We start from the raw sequence: 14,621 nt of genomic DNA on the forward strand, positions 1-14,621 counted from the left end.
GAAGCATCTAATAATTTGTACTCTTTGTCTGGAGGTGGAGCATCACCGGAGGTCTGAGAGTTAGCACGTTTTCTACCGTTGGTCACCACTAGAGAATCTAAAGGATGTTGACCCTTGATGTAAGTGGGATCATAGGGAGCGGGTTTATATTTTTTGTTAATTCTGGGATTGAGGATTCTAGCCCTTACAGGGTCTTTGAATATGTCTGGGGCGTGTTTAATGGCTCCTTTTAACATTGGTAAGGTTTGTACAGTCTTTTGTGACTGTGCAAAGGTTTCTATTAGGAACTCCCCCTCTGTGGGGTCGGAATGCATTTGAACACCATGGTAATGGGCAGCTCTGTCTATAAGCTGACTAAAACCAATATTGTCATCTGGGGGAGATGGCTTTGTTGGGTATGCATCGGGATCAGGAAGGTCTGGAAGATCTACTGGGTCATCAAAATTATCCCAATCGTCCTGTGGTACGTCTGTGTCGTAATCCGGGTCAGTAAAAGGGTCATTGTTCCCTCCCCCACCCCCTAAATCAACATCACCCTGTAGTGGTGGTGAGTATGGTGGAAGTATGGGAGAAATTGGAGGAGAGAAAGGCTTAGTAGGAAGAACAGGAGAAGAGGGTCATAAAGGTGAAGTGCCACAGTCTATTTTCTTTACAGGCACCGCAGGGATGTGTGGGGTGTCCAATTTCTTCTTCTTGTGAGGAACATTGACCACATGTCCCGATTTGGGGTCCACTTGGAGAGTTTTTTGTTTCGGATCAATGGGATCCGATTGAAAAAGTTCTTCCTCTTCAGTAGCCGCTTTTGGCGCCGATTTGTTCGGGTCCGAGCGGGGTTTAGATTTCTGCTCTGGAGCCTTCGAACGGGTTTTTGGATCCTTCGGCTTCGATGTCGAGTAGGAATGAATATGATACTTACCAGTATGCATCTGTTCTTGGCTTGTAGGGCTGCTGACATTCATATCTGTGCATAGATCGCCGCCTAGTGTTGGGTCCGGATGTTTGCACGTTGTTGTCCTGGAAGAGTCTTCGAAGTATCCTGAGATAGGTGACTCCTCCCCTGGACCACAGTGCGCATGGGCATCCTCTCCATCCTCAGATTGTTTTTCGCCATTGTGGCAGTGATGGAGTAGATACAGAAAGTGATGACCATGCTTACAGTAATTCTGAGAGCTGCAGCTGCTACAGGCGCCGGGGAGGAGGGTGGGCGATATGAATGTCAGCAGCCCTACATGCCAAGAACAGATGCATACTGGTAAGTAGCATATTCAGTTCGAGGCATGTGGGCTGCTGAATTCATATCTGTGCATAGAATATATAGCAGTACCCTCTATTAGCGGCGGCTACCAGTGCCAGCTGCAGCGGTCTGAAAAAGAGTTTTGAGAACAGCCTGTCCTACAGCTGCCTGCTATTTGGATTGCACATCTACACAATAGTGTTTGGTAAATGTATGTGTAGTGGACCAGGTGGCTGCTCTACATATATCATGCAAAGGAATGTTTCCCAGGAAAGCCATGGAGGCCCCTAACTTACGTGTTGAGTGGGCTCGTGGGGGAATCGTTAATGTACGTTTAGCTTTTTGATAGCAAATTTGAATACATTTAACGATCCATCTGGCTATACCTGCTTTGGAGATGGCGTTACCTTTGTGGTGTGGGGCAAAGGCAACGAAAAGTTGTTTTGTTTTCCTAAAGACTTTAGTCCTGTCTATATAGTACATGAGGGCTCTCTTTACATCCAGTGTATGGAGTGCTCTTTCTGCGACAGTTTGTGGGTTTTGAAAGAAAACAGGCAGTTCAATAGTTTGATTCATGTGGAACTGCGATATCACCTTGGGCATGAATTTGGGGTTGGTACGTAGTACGACCCTGTTGGCGTGAACCTGTATGAATGGCTCTTGAACGGTTAGTGCCTGGAGTTCACTAACTCTCCTTAAAGAAGTGATCGCTACTAGGAAAGCTACTTTCCAGGTGAGGAATTGAATCTCGCATGAGTGTAGAGGTTCTAAGGGTGGACCCATCAGGCGTGTGAGGACCAAGTTGAGGTTCCACATTGGAGCTGGTGGGTGGCTTGGAGGAATTACACGTTTGAGTCCTTCCAAGAATGCTTTGATGGCAGGCACTCTGAACAAAGAGAGGTGCTGCCTGTTCTGGAGATAGGCTGATAATGCGGTCAAATGGACACGTATTGAGGTGTATGCCAGATTGCATCGGTATAGGTGTAAGAGGTAACAAATTATGTTTTGGATGGATGCGTTTAGCGGGTTAATGTCATTGTTATTGCAATAAATGACGAACCTTTACCATTTGGCTGCATAGCAAGCTCTGGTAGTGGGTCTTCTAGCTTCCTTAATGATGTCCATACAGTCAGGTGGCAGGTTTAGGTAGCCAAACTCTAGGACTTCAGGAGCCAGATTGCCAGGTTCAGCTGTTGCGGATCTGGGTGCTGAATCTCTCCATGGTTCTGCGTCAAATGCGCGGATTTGATCCGCAGCCTTTGATGCGGCACCACGGAAAGTTCGAGAAAGGTGGTGTACCATGGTTGGCGTGCCCATGTTGGAGCAACCAGGACGAGTGTTAGTGAGTGTTGTCTGAGTTTGCGTGCCACCAGCGGTATCAATGGTGCTGGGGGAAAAGCGTACGCAAATCTGCCGGACCACTTCATCCATATCGCATTGCCCTGCGACTGCGGATGTGGGAACCTGGCGGCAAAGCTTTGGCATTTTGCGTTTTCGCTTGTGGCGAATAGGTCTATCTCTGGATGACCCCCACTGCTGGAAGTACGGTTGGAGTACTGATGGGTGTAACTCCCACTCGTGCATCTGGTGGCTGTGTCTGCTGAACAGATCCGCCATCTGGTTGTCCTTGCCGGGGAGGTGTTCCGCCATGAGGAACATGTTCCTCTGAATGGCCCACTTCCACATGCTCTGAGCCAGATGAGACAACTGTGGAGAGTGTGTTCCTCCCTGCTTCTGTATGTAGTACATGGCAGTCATGTTGTCCGTCCGGATCAACACGACTTTGTTGCACAAGTGTACTTTGAATGCTTTCATTGCCAGGAAGATTGCCATCAGTTCTAGAAGGTTGATGTGCATCTTCTTTTGTTGTATTGTCCATAGTCCCTGCACTGTGTAATTGAGTACATGAGCTCCCCATCCCTGGAGAGACGCGTCCGCTGTCAGTATTATTTGTGGAACAGGCTCTTGGAACGGTCGGCCCTTGCAAAGGTTTTGTGGATTCCACCAATGCAGAGAGTTGTATGCCCGACCGCTCACCAACACTAGGTCTTTTAGTTGCCCGTGAGCCTGATTCCATTGACGTGCTAAGCACTCCTGAAGCGGGCGCATATGTAGTCTCGCGTGTGGGACTATGAAAATGCAGGAGGCCATCATGCCTATCAACTGCATGAACACTCGCGCGGGAAGGGAGTGTTGGGGTTTGAACTTGGAAATCAGCATTTGCATGCTGTTGATCCTCACTAAATTTGGCTGAGCTGTGGCTGCCAGAGTGTCTATGGTCGCACCTAGGTACTGTTGTACGTGTGCGGGTTGGAGATGTGATTTCGGGTAATTTAGTGAGAACCCTAGACTGTGAAGAAGGTGAATGGTACGGGACATGTGGCTGGCACATTGCTGGGCTGACTTTGCCTGAACAAGCCAGTCGTCCAGGTAAGGGTAGACGTGAATGTGTTGCCTCCGTAGATGTGCAGCCACAGTAGCTAGGCACTTTGTGAAAACCCTGGTTGCTGTTGTCACGCCGAAGGGAAGAACCTTGAATTGGTAGTGCTGCCTTTGAATAGTGAACCTGAGATATTTTCTGTGCGAGGGGTGAATGGGTATGTGGAAATACGCATCTTTGAGGTCTAGCGTGGCCAGGAAGTCTCCCTGTTTGAGAAGCGGGAGGACTTGTTGTAGGGTGAGCATGTGGGAATGCTCTGAGAGAATGTAGCGGTTGAGGGGTCTCAGGTCTAGTATTGGTCTGAGTGACCCGTCCTTTTTTGGTATTAAGAAGTACAGGGAGTACACCCCCGTACCTTGCTCGTGGACGGGTACGACCTCTATTGCGCCTTTTTTCAGCATACTTAGCACTTCCTGCTGTAATAGCGCTAATTGCTCTGAGGACATAGGACGGTGTTTTGGCGGTATTGTGGGTGGAGTGGAGGTTAATTCTAGGCAGTAACCGTGTTTGATAATATCTTTGACCCACCTGTCCGTGGTGATGGAGTTCCACGTTGACAGGAACCTTTGTAGCCTTCCCCCGACAGGTGTTATGTGGTCGGGAGGAAGGGAGAGGGCGTCACTGTTTGTTCTTGGGGGAGGACCTGGTATTGCCGTATCCGCGTCCTCTGCCTTTTGTGCTGGAGCCACGATATCCACCCGGGTGTTTTTATCGTAGGTACTTTGTGTGTTGCCCTTGTTGTAGGTTTGCTGTGACCCCTGTCCTCTACCTGCTCCTCTATTTCCGGGGCGACGAAAGGAGCCACTCCGAAAGGCCTGCGTTTGGAGAGCCCCCATGGACTTTGCAGTGTCTGTGTCCTTTTTAGGTCTCGGGACCATCCGGTCGGCAGACCGGAAGTCCAGAGATTTAATGTCTTTGAGAAGAGGGGCTTGCACCCGCCCCTCTTCTCTCCTGTTCTCCATTGGCTGGCCTCTTAAATGCTGGCCAGCCACTGGAGAAGAGGTCAGTCACTCCGTTGAAGCCCCGTCTTTTTCGGATCGGGGGGCGTGTTTTTTGCGAGAAGTCTCAGGGAGGAGACAACAGCAAAACACGCCCCCAAATCCGAAAATGAGGCTCCCTTTCTCCGAGGCATTTTTGCTGTGCCTCGGAGAAAGGCGGTGGTGTCTTCCGGTGCCCTCGGCTTGTTTTTGGAGGGGGGGGTAGAGACCTAAAAACCATGTTTTTTACCTTCCCTGTGAATTGCAGACGCTTTTCCAACACCTGAAGTAGCAGTAGTAGAGTTGCGAGGAACCGCTTACACGTAGTATTTTCCAACACCCGAAGTAGCAGTAGTAGAGTTGCGAGGAACCGCTTACACGTAGTATCTCTATTCGAGAACCCAACACAGGACAAGAATATGAGCACACGTTTCAATGTACGTTTTGAATTACTAAAGGGTCCCAGACCCGAAGAGACCCAGCCAACTTCAAGCCCTGCGTATACCAGCTCCCTCCCCACAACTGTCTTTGAACGCTGGCTGTCGACTGTGCCTTTTCAGCCAATTCATTTGAAAACCGCTGTAAAGTCCACCCGTCACTCATATTTAACCAAAATGTTTTTTCTGGGTGAGTTAAGGGTGGGTAGTAAATCACTTCTCTCCTTGACGTCCGTAATCAGATCACACGCGTCTCCTCCCTGGCCCACGATCGGCAGCGCGGACCCTTTAAACTGCGGTCCTAAGGAAATGCTAACTGCAGTGGGCGGGGCTTGGTGGTAATGGGGAAAGTCATGTGAACAAAGCAGAAGACACCAAAACAAAGTCCGACTTTCCGTTCGTTCTCCTGATACCGGCGGGTAGGGCTTGCTGCTCCGCGGGCAGGTGTGCAATTACAGGTAAGGAGTAGGCGGGGAGGCGGGGGGGGGGGCTTTAACAGGGATATTTGTTTAATGCCTAGGTCTTCTGCCTAAATGTAAATTAAAAATACAAAAAGACAGAACTGCGCCCACAGCAGCCATGCTCGCAGAGGGTTCCGATATTTCATAAAGTTAAGGCCCACGGGTGTCTGGAGAGAAAGTGTTAAAATACGTGTTTTGTTCCCACGCTTGGGACATGCATTTATGTGTGAGGTAGCCAGCCCCCTGGCAAAATATAATCATGACAACTGTTTAAATCCTGACTTTCGCATGAGTTGTTCATGCACTGTGTGTGTAACGGGCTGCACAGAGGTCGCATTGAATATTGCATAATATATCGCATAGCCAATCGCAGTTAACTTCCTTGTGCATTCATTCCTATGAGTCGCACTGCATGTCGTAGTGTATAAAGTACTCCCCTCACGAAGCTATGTTTCAAACTACGCTGTGCTGAAAGTCAACTTGCATAAATCGGTGTATCTATCCTTGTATGTCGCACTGTAGAGACAACCCTGTACCCCCCTCCCCCCACCCCAAAAGAAAATATGTATTCTACACGGTAGTGTATGCTGAATGTTTGCGGCTGCTTGCTTCACTTCGTCTTGTTGTGGGGGGAGGGGGGTGGCCCAACTATCCGCACCGCTTTACTGCTCGTGCCCCCCTGGGTGGGCGGCAGCCAAGTCTTCAATCCACATTACCTGTCATAGCTTCCTGTCGCTCTCCATTTCATCTCCGTGTACTGCACAAGCGCCTAGATAACCCCCATCCCGGCGCAATACCCACATCTGAAACATTACTTGCTGCTCCTTGTTCTGTGTATGGGGAACGTTCCTGCTTCCACCCCAAACAGCGCCCAAAGCCATAAGTAACTACTTCTAATGTCCTCCCCTTTCGAGAATTTAGCGCCTAGGGTCCTGAGAGTTGTGCGATTAAACTATAAGTCACCACGCTCGGTGTCAGCACTGCATAAGGCTCTGCCCCCTCTGTTAATTGACTAACACACAAAATGTTCCTCCACCCACATTTTAAACGCTGGGACTCACGCGCATCTGTCCCTCGTGTGAATCACCCTTTACAGGAAATCAGTTGTATTGTCAATGGATGAGTGGCAAAAACCTGAGACTGTTTTACTCTGCATTTGCCTCGCGTCTCTGTGACTCACTTCAGCTGCAGCAGCTTTGTGTGAAGTTTGCTTTGCTCGGCCTGCCCCCAGCAAGCAGGAGGGGGTGGATGCTTTTGTTCGTTGTCACGTCGGTGCCCTTTCATGTCGGGCTGTAAAAGCTTATCGTTGTACTGCATGGCAAAGCATTCCCCCACACAGAGGACAGCAACGCCACTGCCAGGGAGACAAGCACCCAGCTCTCACCGAGGCGCTCGGTCAGTTATACCCTGACATTTAGGAGCAAGCGTCTATTTTATTATTACACAGTTGCGGCCAGCATGGCTTTTACACACAAAACCATGAAAACATTCCAACTGCCTGGCAGTGAATGCCAGGACTTATAGTTTCCTACCTACTAGAGTTTTATAGTTTTTTTGATTAAATGGCTAAAATTACTTCCAGGCATTTTTAAGCAAAAACGTTTTATTTCTAGAAACTCAAGTGAAACACGTCCCCAGTCCTACATATGGGCCTGTGTAGGAGTTTTTGTAGTTTAGGCCAGGGCACCCTAACAAAAAGTGGCCCACATTTGCGGATTGCTCCTTTTCACAAACACTGCTTCAATGTTTTTAGTATTATAACAAGCATTTACAATGCAACGGTCTCGGCATTGTTAAAGTTAGAGCTATTGGCATTGCTCATGACAATGCCGTTTCTTTAAATGTTTTAAAAACAAAAACATTAACAAAAATAATGTCATGAGCAATGCCAATAGCTCTAACTTTACCAATGCCGAGACCGTTGCATTGTAAATGCTTGTTTATTTTTTCTAGGGTGGTGTCAACCTCTGGTCCGAATAAGTAGTCGGGGTTGACCGGTTGATTGCGAATGTTATTTTGAACCTCAGGTTTGAATCCGGAGATTCGTAACCAGGCGTGTCGTCGTAACATGACGCTGGTGTTTATTGCTCTGGCAGCTGTATCTGCGGCATCCAGTGCACACTTAATGGATGCGTTTGTGAGGAGTTGTCCCTCCCTGATGAGGATCTCTGCTCCCTCTTTGTATTGGTCAGGGGGATGTTGGAGTAGGGTTTCTAATGTGTCATAGTGTGCGCGATCGTAGCGAGCTAGGAGCGCCTGGGTATTGGCAATACGCCATATGTTAGCTGCCTGGGCTGCAACCCGTTTGCCGGAGGTCTCTAGCACCTTGGACTCTTTGTCCGGGGGAGGAGCATCCCCAGTTGTCTGTGAGTGCGCCCGTTTGCGAGCATTAGCGACTACGATGGAGTCCAGAGGCAACTGGCCTCTAATGTACGTAGGGTCCCCAGGCGCCGACCTATATTTCTTGTCGATCCTGGGGTTTATTACTCTTGCCCTGGTGGGTTCTTTGAAAATGTCCTTTGCTGGTTTGAGGACACCTTTCAACATGGGTAGAGTTTTGATATTCCTTTCTGAGGATGCGAAAGTATCCATTAGAAAATCGTCCTCGATTGTGTCAGAGTGGAGTTGCACACCATGATTGGCCGCAGCACGTTCAATGAGGGCGTTGAATGCGGCAGTGTCCTCTGTGGGGGACGTTTTCGCGCCATATAGCTGCGTGTCCTGTGTATCCATAGGTGCACCCGGGTCTACAGGGTCATCCCAAGCCTGATCAGGGTCCTGTTGGCCTTCAGGGTCCATCTCTCTGGGGTAGGGGACGTCGTCACCCATGTAGTCCTCCAAAACGTCGGTTTCGGAGGGTGTCGGAGAGAAGGACTGTGGATCTGGGTAAGAGGTATGGAGACGTTCGTAAAGAAGTGGTTCCGAATCCGCTGGCAGCTTTTTCTTTAGCGGGATCCGGTAGGAGTCCAAAGCTTGTTCGGAAGATATTCTCCGCTTGTGGAGCATAATTCTGCCGGTGTCGAATCGGGCACAGGCCATACATGTGGATTCGTCGTGATCTTGTGAAAGGCATTTGTTGCACACCGGGTGGACGTCGACATGGGGATATTTCGCATTCAGTAAACTAACAAGTAACTGTCGATACCGATCGGGAACAGTACCGACGCGAAGTAAAGGCCTTTTGGCCTGAAAAAAGTTTTCCCTAACTTGAGTCAAGATAAGCACATCCGAACCCAATGGCGGAAAAAAACAATCTGAGGATGGAGAGGATGCCCATGCGCACTGTGGTCCAGGGGAGGAGTCACCTATCTCAGGATACTTCGAAGACTCTTCCAGGACAACAACGTGCAAACATCCGGACCCAACACTAGGCGGCGATCTATGCACAGATATGAATTCAGCAGCCCACATGCCTCGAACATCTTTTTCAGTTTCAAATGTTTTGGTTTAGGATCTGAGCTGAGACCTTTTCCTTCGGCGCCAAGGTGCTCAGTGCTGATGGCTTTTTGGGGACTGCGGGAGTAGAATGTGCTCCCGGCTTCGGTGCCGATGGTGTCTGTGGGGCACTGATATACGGATTAATCGGTCCCAAGCCGCCGGAAGGCTTCTCCTTTGTCTTCGGAGCCGGGCCCGGGGCTTCTGAAGCTGTCTTTCTGTTGCGACTGGGGCCAGCAGGCAAAGTCTTGACCGGAGCCTTCTTTTCAGGTGGGGTTGGGGTAGGGGCAGTTGTACTCACTCTTTGACCTGGAGTGATGTGGTAGTGTGAGTTGGAGTCACCTGCCTCGGAAACTATTTCCAGATCCTCCGAATCCTCCTCCGGGACATCGGGGCCTTCGTTGAAGATGTCCTCCGGCACCAGAGCTGCTCGTTGCGCCATAACGTGTTGTCAGGCCCGGTGATCACGGATAGTCTTTTTCGATCGAAAGGAGGCGCAGGCCAGGCAATTATTCTCCTTGTGCTCGGGAGAGAGACAGAGCTTACTGACCTTGTGTTGGTCGCTGTGTGGGCATTTAGCTCCACACTGGGGGTATTTTTTAAATGGAGTCCTTTCCATTAGCCGTAGGCCCGAATGGTGTCAATAGGCCCAGCGGCCCAAGCACGTCCAAGAGCACGCGAACGAAAACAATACCGTCGAGTTTTTGATGGTTTGCGTGTCGAAAAGGTTTGGATAATAGAGTACCGAACGGGAGTGCAGAAGTTACATCCGAACCCGATGGCGGAAAAAAACAATATGAGGATGGAGTCTATGCCAATGCGCACTATCGTCCAAGGGAGGAGTCACCTATCTCGTGACTACAAAAGACTTCTTCCAAGACAACAACAAGGTGCAAGCATCCGAGCCCAACACCAGATGGCGATCTATGAACAGAGTGTGAATTCTGCAGCTCATATGCCTCGAACATAATATTTATCGATTTGACCTCCCACAGTTAAGCGAACCAGTGGTGTAACTTGCGTGGGCCACCATTTTGTATCCCCACCCATTCAGTGCATGATATGTGTTACCCTTGAGATTTGTTTCTTGGAGGAGAACGACCTCTGGGGGGGGGGGTGTCGCTTAATGTATTGCAGCAGTGACAGGGTTTTTTAAGCTATTTTTTTTTCTATTAAATCTATTTTATTGAAATGGGGGAGGGGGGGAAGGAAGAAGAAAAAGAAAAGAAGAGGGGGGGAGAAAGAAGAGGGGGGGAGAAAGAGGAGGGAAGGGGGAGAAAGAGGAGGGAGGAGAGGGCAAGGGAGAAGGCAGAACAGCGACATTAGAAAATGAACAGCACTGGAGTCTAAAAAATATCGACAGGTTAATGCAAGGGTACAAAACAGCTGCACATCACAAATCTTTGACACATTGAGGGACAGTGTTCTGGGAGAAGAGCGATTAAACACATGAGATAGGGCAAGCGTTGTCGAACCAAGGGGGGAGAGTGACATTACAGAGAGTACGAGCGGGGACGGTACAACGTTTCACAATAAGAAACAAAGCCCTTGTGGATAAAGGACCAAGTAGGGAGAGGAACCCGAGGGAGGTCATGGTGACGCAGGTGGCCAATACCATGCAGAGGAGTGATTACGTAGTATCCCTGTTAGGGCCCCAAAGTCTATCCGCGTTATTCACTGGGGTGCCTGTCTGCAATGTCAGAAGCATATACACAAAAGTGTTCCAGGGTTCCTGCACATAGGTGGGAATATTTTACGTTCATGACTATCAATGAAAAACCTACAATGCAAAGGTATAAATAACAACTGAAGAAATTCAGAGAGCAGTTCCTTCCCACAGCTTCACATACACAACTCTCCATTTATCCAGGTTTTCCTAACAATAACAGTGATTCGCCATTGTGCTTAAAACTAAATGCTCTCCACAAAAAAGAGTTGTCAAAAACCATTGCATTAAGCGCGCTAGGCTACAGTCACCAACCTTTTCAGAAGAGGATTCCTCTGATGCCTCTTCGCCCTCACTGTCAAGATCAAAAGGCTTCCTCTGCTTGGGCTTAGCCTGCATTCTCTCCAGCTCTCTCTGGGAAGGCGTGGATCCTTGTCTGCTGAGATCTTTCTCTCTCTCTGGAACAAGAAATTAGGAAATGAGCATGAGACAAAGCTGAATAAAGGGAAAATTAATTATCCTAGAAACTCCTGTGTATGTGGCCCCAATTTGTTGCTCATGAATGCAAATTTGGCATGAGCCTTTATCTTAGCAATCAAAAAATTAAAGGTGCTGCTCCCAGATAAAAAAAAAATTCCTAGTAAGGGTGGCCTTCCAAACTGTTTTTTTCCCTTCTACGTAGAAAAAGTGAAATCTCTGTAAAATCGTTACTTAACCACATTCAGGAAGAAAATGACTAACTACAGTTCTCTAGTGATGGTTTGTTTCACAGGTTCAAATGTTTGAATCATTCTTGTTGGAAGCACCATGGTAGCATTTCAATAGAAGCTCCATGCAAAGAGTAGGCTAGAATGTCTCAGCAATCCTGGTGAAAGTCTAACTGTACAAACTCCAGATGTTCAAGAGTCATGCCCTATAGTTCAAAGATGTGGAGTAGTGATGCAGAACCTTGTTTTGTCTTTCGAAAGTACAATGTGTCGTATTCCCAGAGGAATGGATGAAACTTCTGAGAGTTGACGGAGGTCTATGTACCTATACAGACGAGCCAGACTGGTGCAGTCAGGTTCAGCGATCACAGCTCTCATGACGTTGTTGGAAAGCCTGGGGAAGAGGAGGAAATGCATACGAAAATGTCTTGAACCATGAGATTGAAAATATCTCCCCTCGTTCCCGAATGCCACTGCCAGTTGTTTGACGGTGTCGCAAATATACCCAGGGCTTGGGGACCTTTTTTGGGAAATATCATGGCTGTTCAGCCATAAATCAGTTTCCATGCATAGTAGAAGCTTCCAAGCCTGTTAATGGGTCAACCACTGTGTTCATGAGTACTCAAAGGCATTCTGCTTTTAGTACGATTCCTTAAACTGCTGTCCAGTCCTAAATGAGCTGCGCTTCTCAAACAAGTGGGCGCGATCTTGGACCACCCTGCTTGTTGCTACAGAACACTGCTGACGTGTGGCCTGTCCTTACTAGGCTGGCAAATTCCTCAACCTAAGACACAAGGATTGCAATCCCTTTAGAACTGCTGCTCTTACTTCCTGGACATTTATGCGTTGGTTCTTCTTTTGGATCATGCAATGAGCACTTGCTTCCAGTTTCTCAAAGTGAGCAGTCCACTGTTCTGGATGCCTTAGATGTCATGATAAAGTGGGATATTTGTGACAGAAAGAGTAAACACTTGGTGAAAGGTGATCGCTCCAACCACCGAGTTTATGCAGATTTGATTTCGATTCAGACTAAACACCTAATCCATTGGAGCGAAGGGCATGCAAACAATGTGGCAGAAGTCACTTCTGCAGCTGGCAGAAAGGCACCAGTCAACAGCAAGGTGGCATTATTCCCACTACTTGAACAATCAGACAAATGTTTTCTACCATGGATCCTCTCTGCAAATGACTGAAGAGACAATTCTTTCCTCAAAGAGGAAGCAAAGGCTTTGCCAACCCTGGTAGTGAGAAGAGCACTTAGAAACTGGATTGAAAATGGTTGAGTGCCAGATTCAAACTGGCAAATATTTTCACACATTTGTTTGTTGATGTATCTCCTTCTTGAAAGGTCTTTCCCTTGATCAGCCAGTGATCCAAATACAGAAAGATTTTACATCCATACGGTGTGAGAAACACTGGTGAATATCCATTGTGTTGTTTTGAGAACTTTGAATTGAAGATGTTACCTGTGAAAAGGTGTGTGCTCGCTGAGATGGGTGAGTTTGTTGGCAGCCTGGCTGTGGCGTGTGGCTCTCCTAGCAGCTGACTGAAATTCATTGCATTGGTATTCACTGAGACTTTTTGAGCCCTGTCAGGGTTTGGCTGCTTATTTCTTAGCACCTCCTTGATCTATGCCATTCTTTAGGCCACAAAAAGTGTGTAGATTTAAACTTTGGAGACCTGGTTCTCCATTATCTCCACAGTGTACTTTGAGTATGGATATACAGTCATCACATCAAGCTCTTCCTTTTTATGGAAACCACAGCAACCAAGCCCCTCTGTCAACACAATGTTTGAGACAAAGGAATGGTTTAATGGAGGCAACTTTTGATTTAGCTCCAGAAATTATATCTAATCAAAGATCTATTAAGCCACCGGTCTCTGACGGTAAGCGTGCGTGTATGTTTTCAGAGCCCTGAGAGCGTGGAAAAAGCGCCATAGATAAACAAGTTACTTTCGAAGGTAATGCCTTATCTGGTTGAGACTCCATCTAGCTGCACATTCCTTACCTTAAGAGTTATCGCCAGGTGTCCGGCTGCATCCGGATACATTTTTATGAGCAGTACCCCTCTGCATCTGTAGATGGAGTCATTCGGCTCTGCGTGGCGTCGTCCATGCTGAAAATGACAAGCCTAGTGCTTATATAGGCACCCCCACAGCGAGTTGACGTCCGTTTCCTTTTTCGGAGCGCAAAGAAAAAGTACACTGATCACTGGTGTAGAAAACTAGGGCCCTGAAAGGGGAACAGCACTATGCCTGGAAATCCATTTGCAGAGCACGGAGGAGGGATGGGTCGGTATGAAATCTCCGGCTAGATGGAGTTTCTACTAGATAAGGCTTTAGCAAAAGTAAGTAACTTGATTATCTGATGGAGACTTGTAGATGCAGAGTCCTTAACTTAGAATAGATTCTCAAGCAATAACTCCACGGTGGTGGGTCTGAGAAACCGTTTCACACAAAAAAGTCCTGTAGGACCGAAGAGTGCCTGTAGGAAAGTGGGTTTCTGTTGCAGTAACCCTCCCCACTTTTTGCCAGACTACTGATGCACTTTTTCTTGGTGTGCCCTGGATCCCTGCCAATCAGGATCCCAGGGCCTGTGTTTTTCCCCAAAAACTAACCCAATTGGCATCTCTGGCCACAGGTCAGCCCCTGGTAAATGGTACCACAGGTACCCAGGGCTCTGTGACCAGGGAAGACCTCTAAGGGTTGCAGCACTTATTGTGCCACCCTTGGAGGTCCTGTACCTTTATTTACACACACTGCCTTTGCAGGCTGTGTGTCTTGGTGCAGAACAAAGTAAAGAATCAACATGGCACACTTCCCTGTGTGCCATGCCTACAACCCCTTGCCCTGGTATAGATCAGTCACCCCTCTAGTTGAGTGCCCTATGCCAGTGGTGAGGGTACAGGTGCATGAGCCCTGTACCCCTACAGTGTCTAAGTCCATTCTTAGGCATTGTAAGTGCAGTGCTGCCATTAAGAGTATATGGTGCTGGGAGCTTGTCATTACGAACTCCACAGCACCATAATGGCTACACTGAAAACTGGGAAGTTTGGTATCAAACTTCTCAGCACATTAAACCCACACTGATGCCAGTGTGGGATTTAATGAAAAATTTACACAGTGGGCATCTCAGAGATGCCCCCTGAAAAACAACCAGCTTTTGGTGGGTTCCCTGACTGGTACACACCAGCCTGCCACCACGAGTCATGTTTCTGGACCCCTAGGGTGGGAGCCTACGCTCCCTGAGCCCAGAAACAAAGC

General features: G+C 48.1%; 1 protein-coding gene across 4 annotated transcripts in view; it reads right to left on the reverse strand.

The window, feature by feature from the left end:
* SETD1A (SET domain containing 1A, histone lysine methyltransferase) overlaps positions 1–14,621 on the reverse strand; it is a 1,055,844-nt gene that overhangs the window by 354,994 nt on the left and 686,229 nt on the right. For all 4 annotated transcript variants that reach the window (XM_085618738.1, XM_085618739.1, XM_085618737.1 and 1 more), the window contains exon 12: positions 10,966–11,108. In XM_085618738.1, coding sequence (XP_085474864.1) covers positions 10,966–11,108 — 143 coding nt within the window. The remainder of the gene's footprint in view (positions 1–10,965; positions 11,109–14,621) is intronic.

Source organism: Triturus cristatus, chromosome 7, assembly GCF_964204655.1.
Source record: "Triturus cristatus chromosome 7, aTriCri1.1, whole genome shotgun sequence".
Lineage (NCBI taxonomy): Eukaryota > Metazoa > Chordata > Amphibia > Caudata > Salamandridae > Triturus > Triturus cristatus.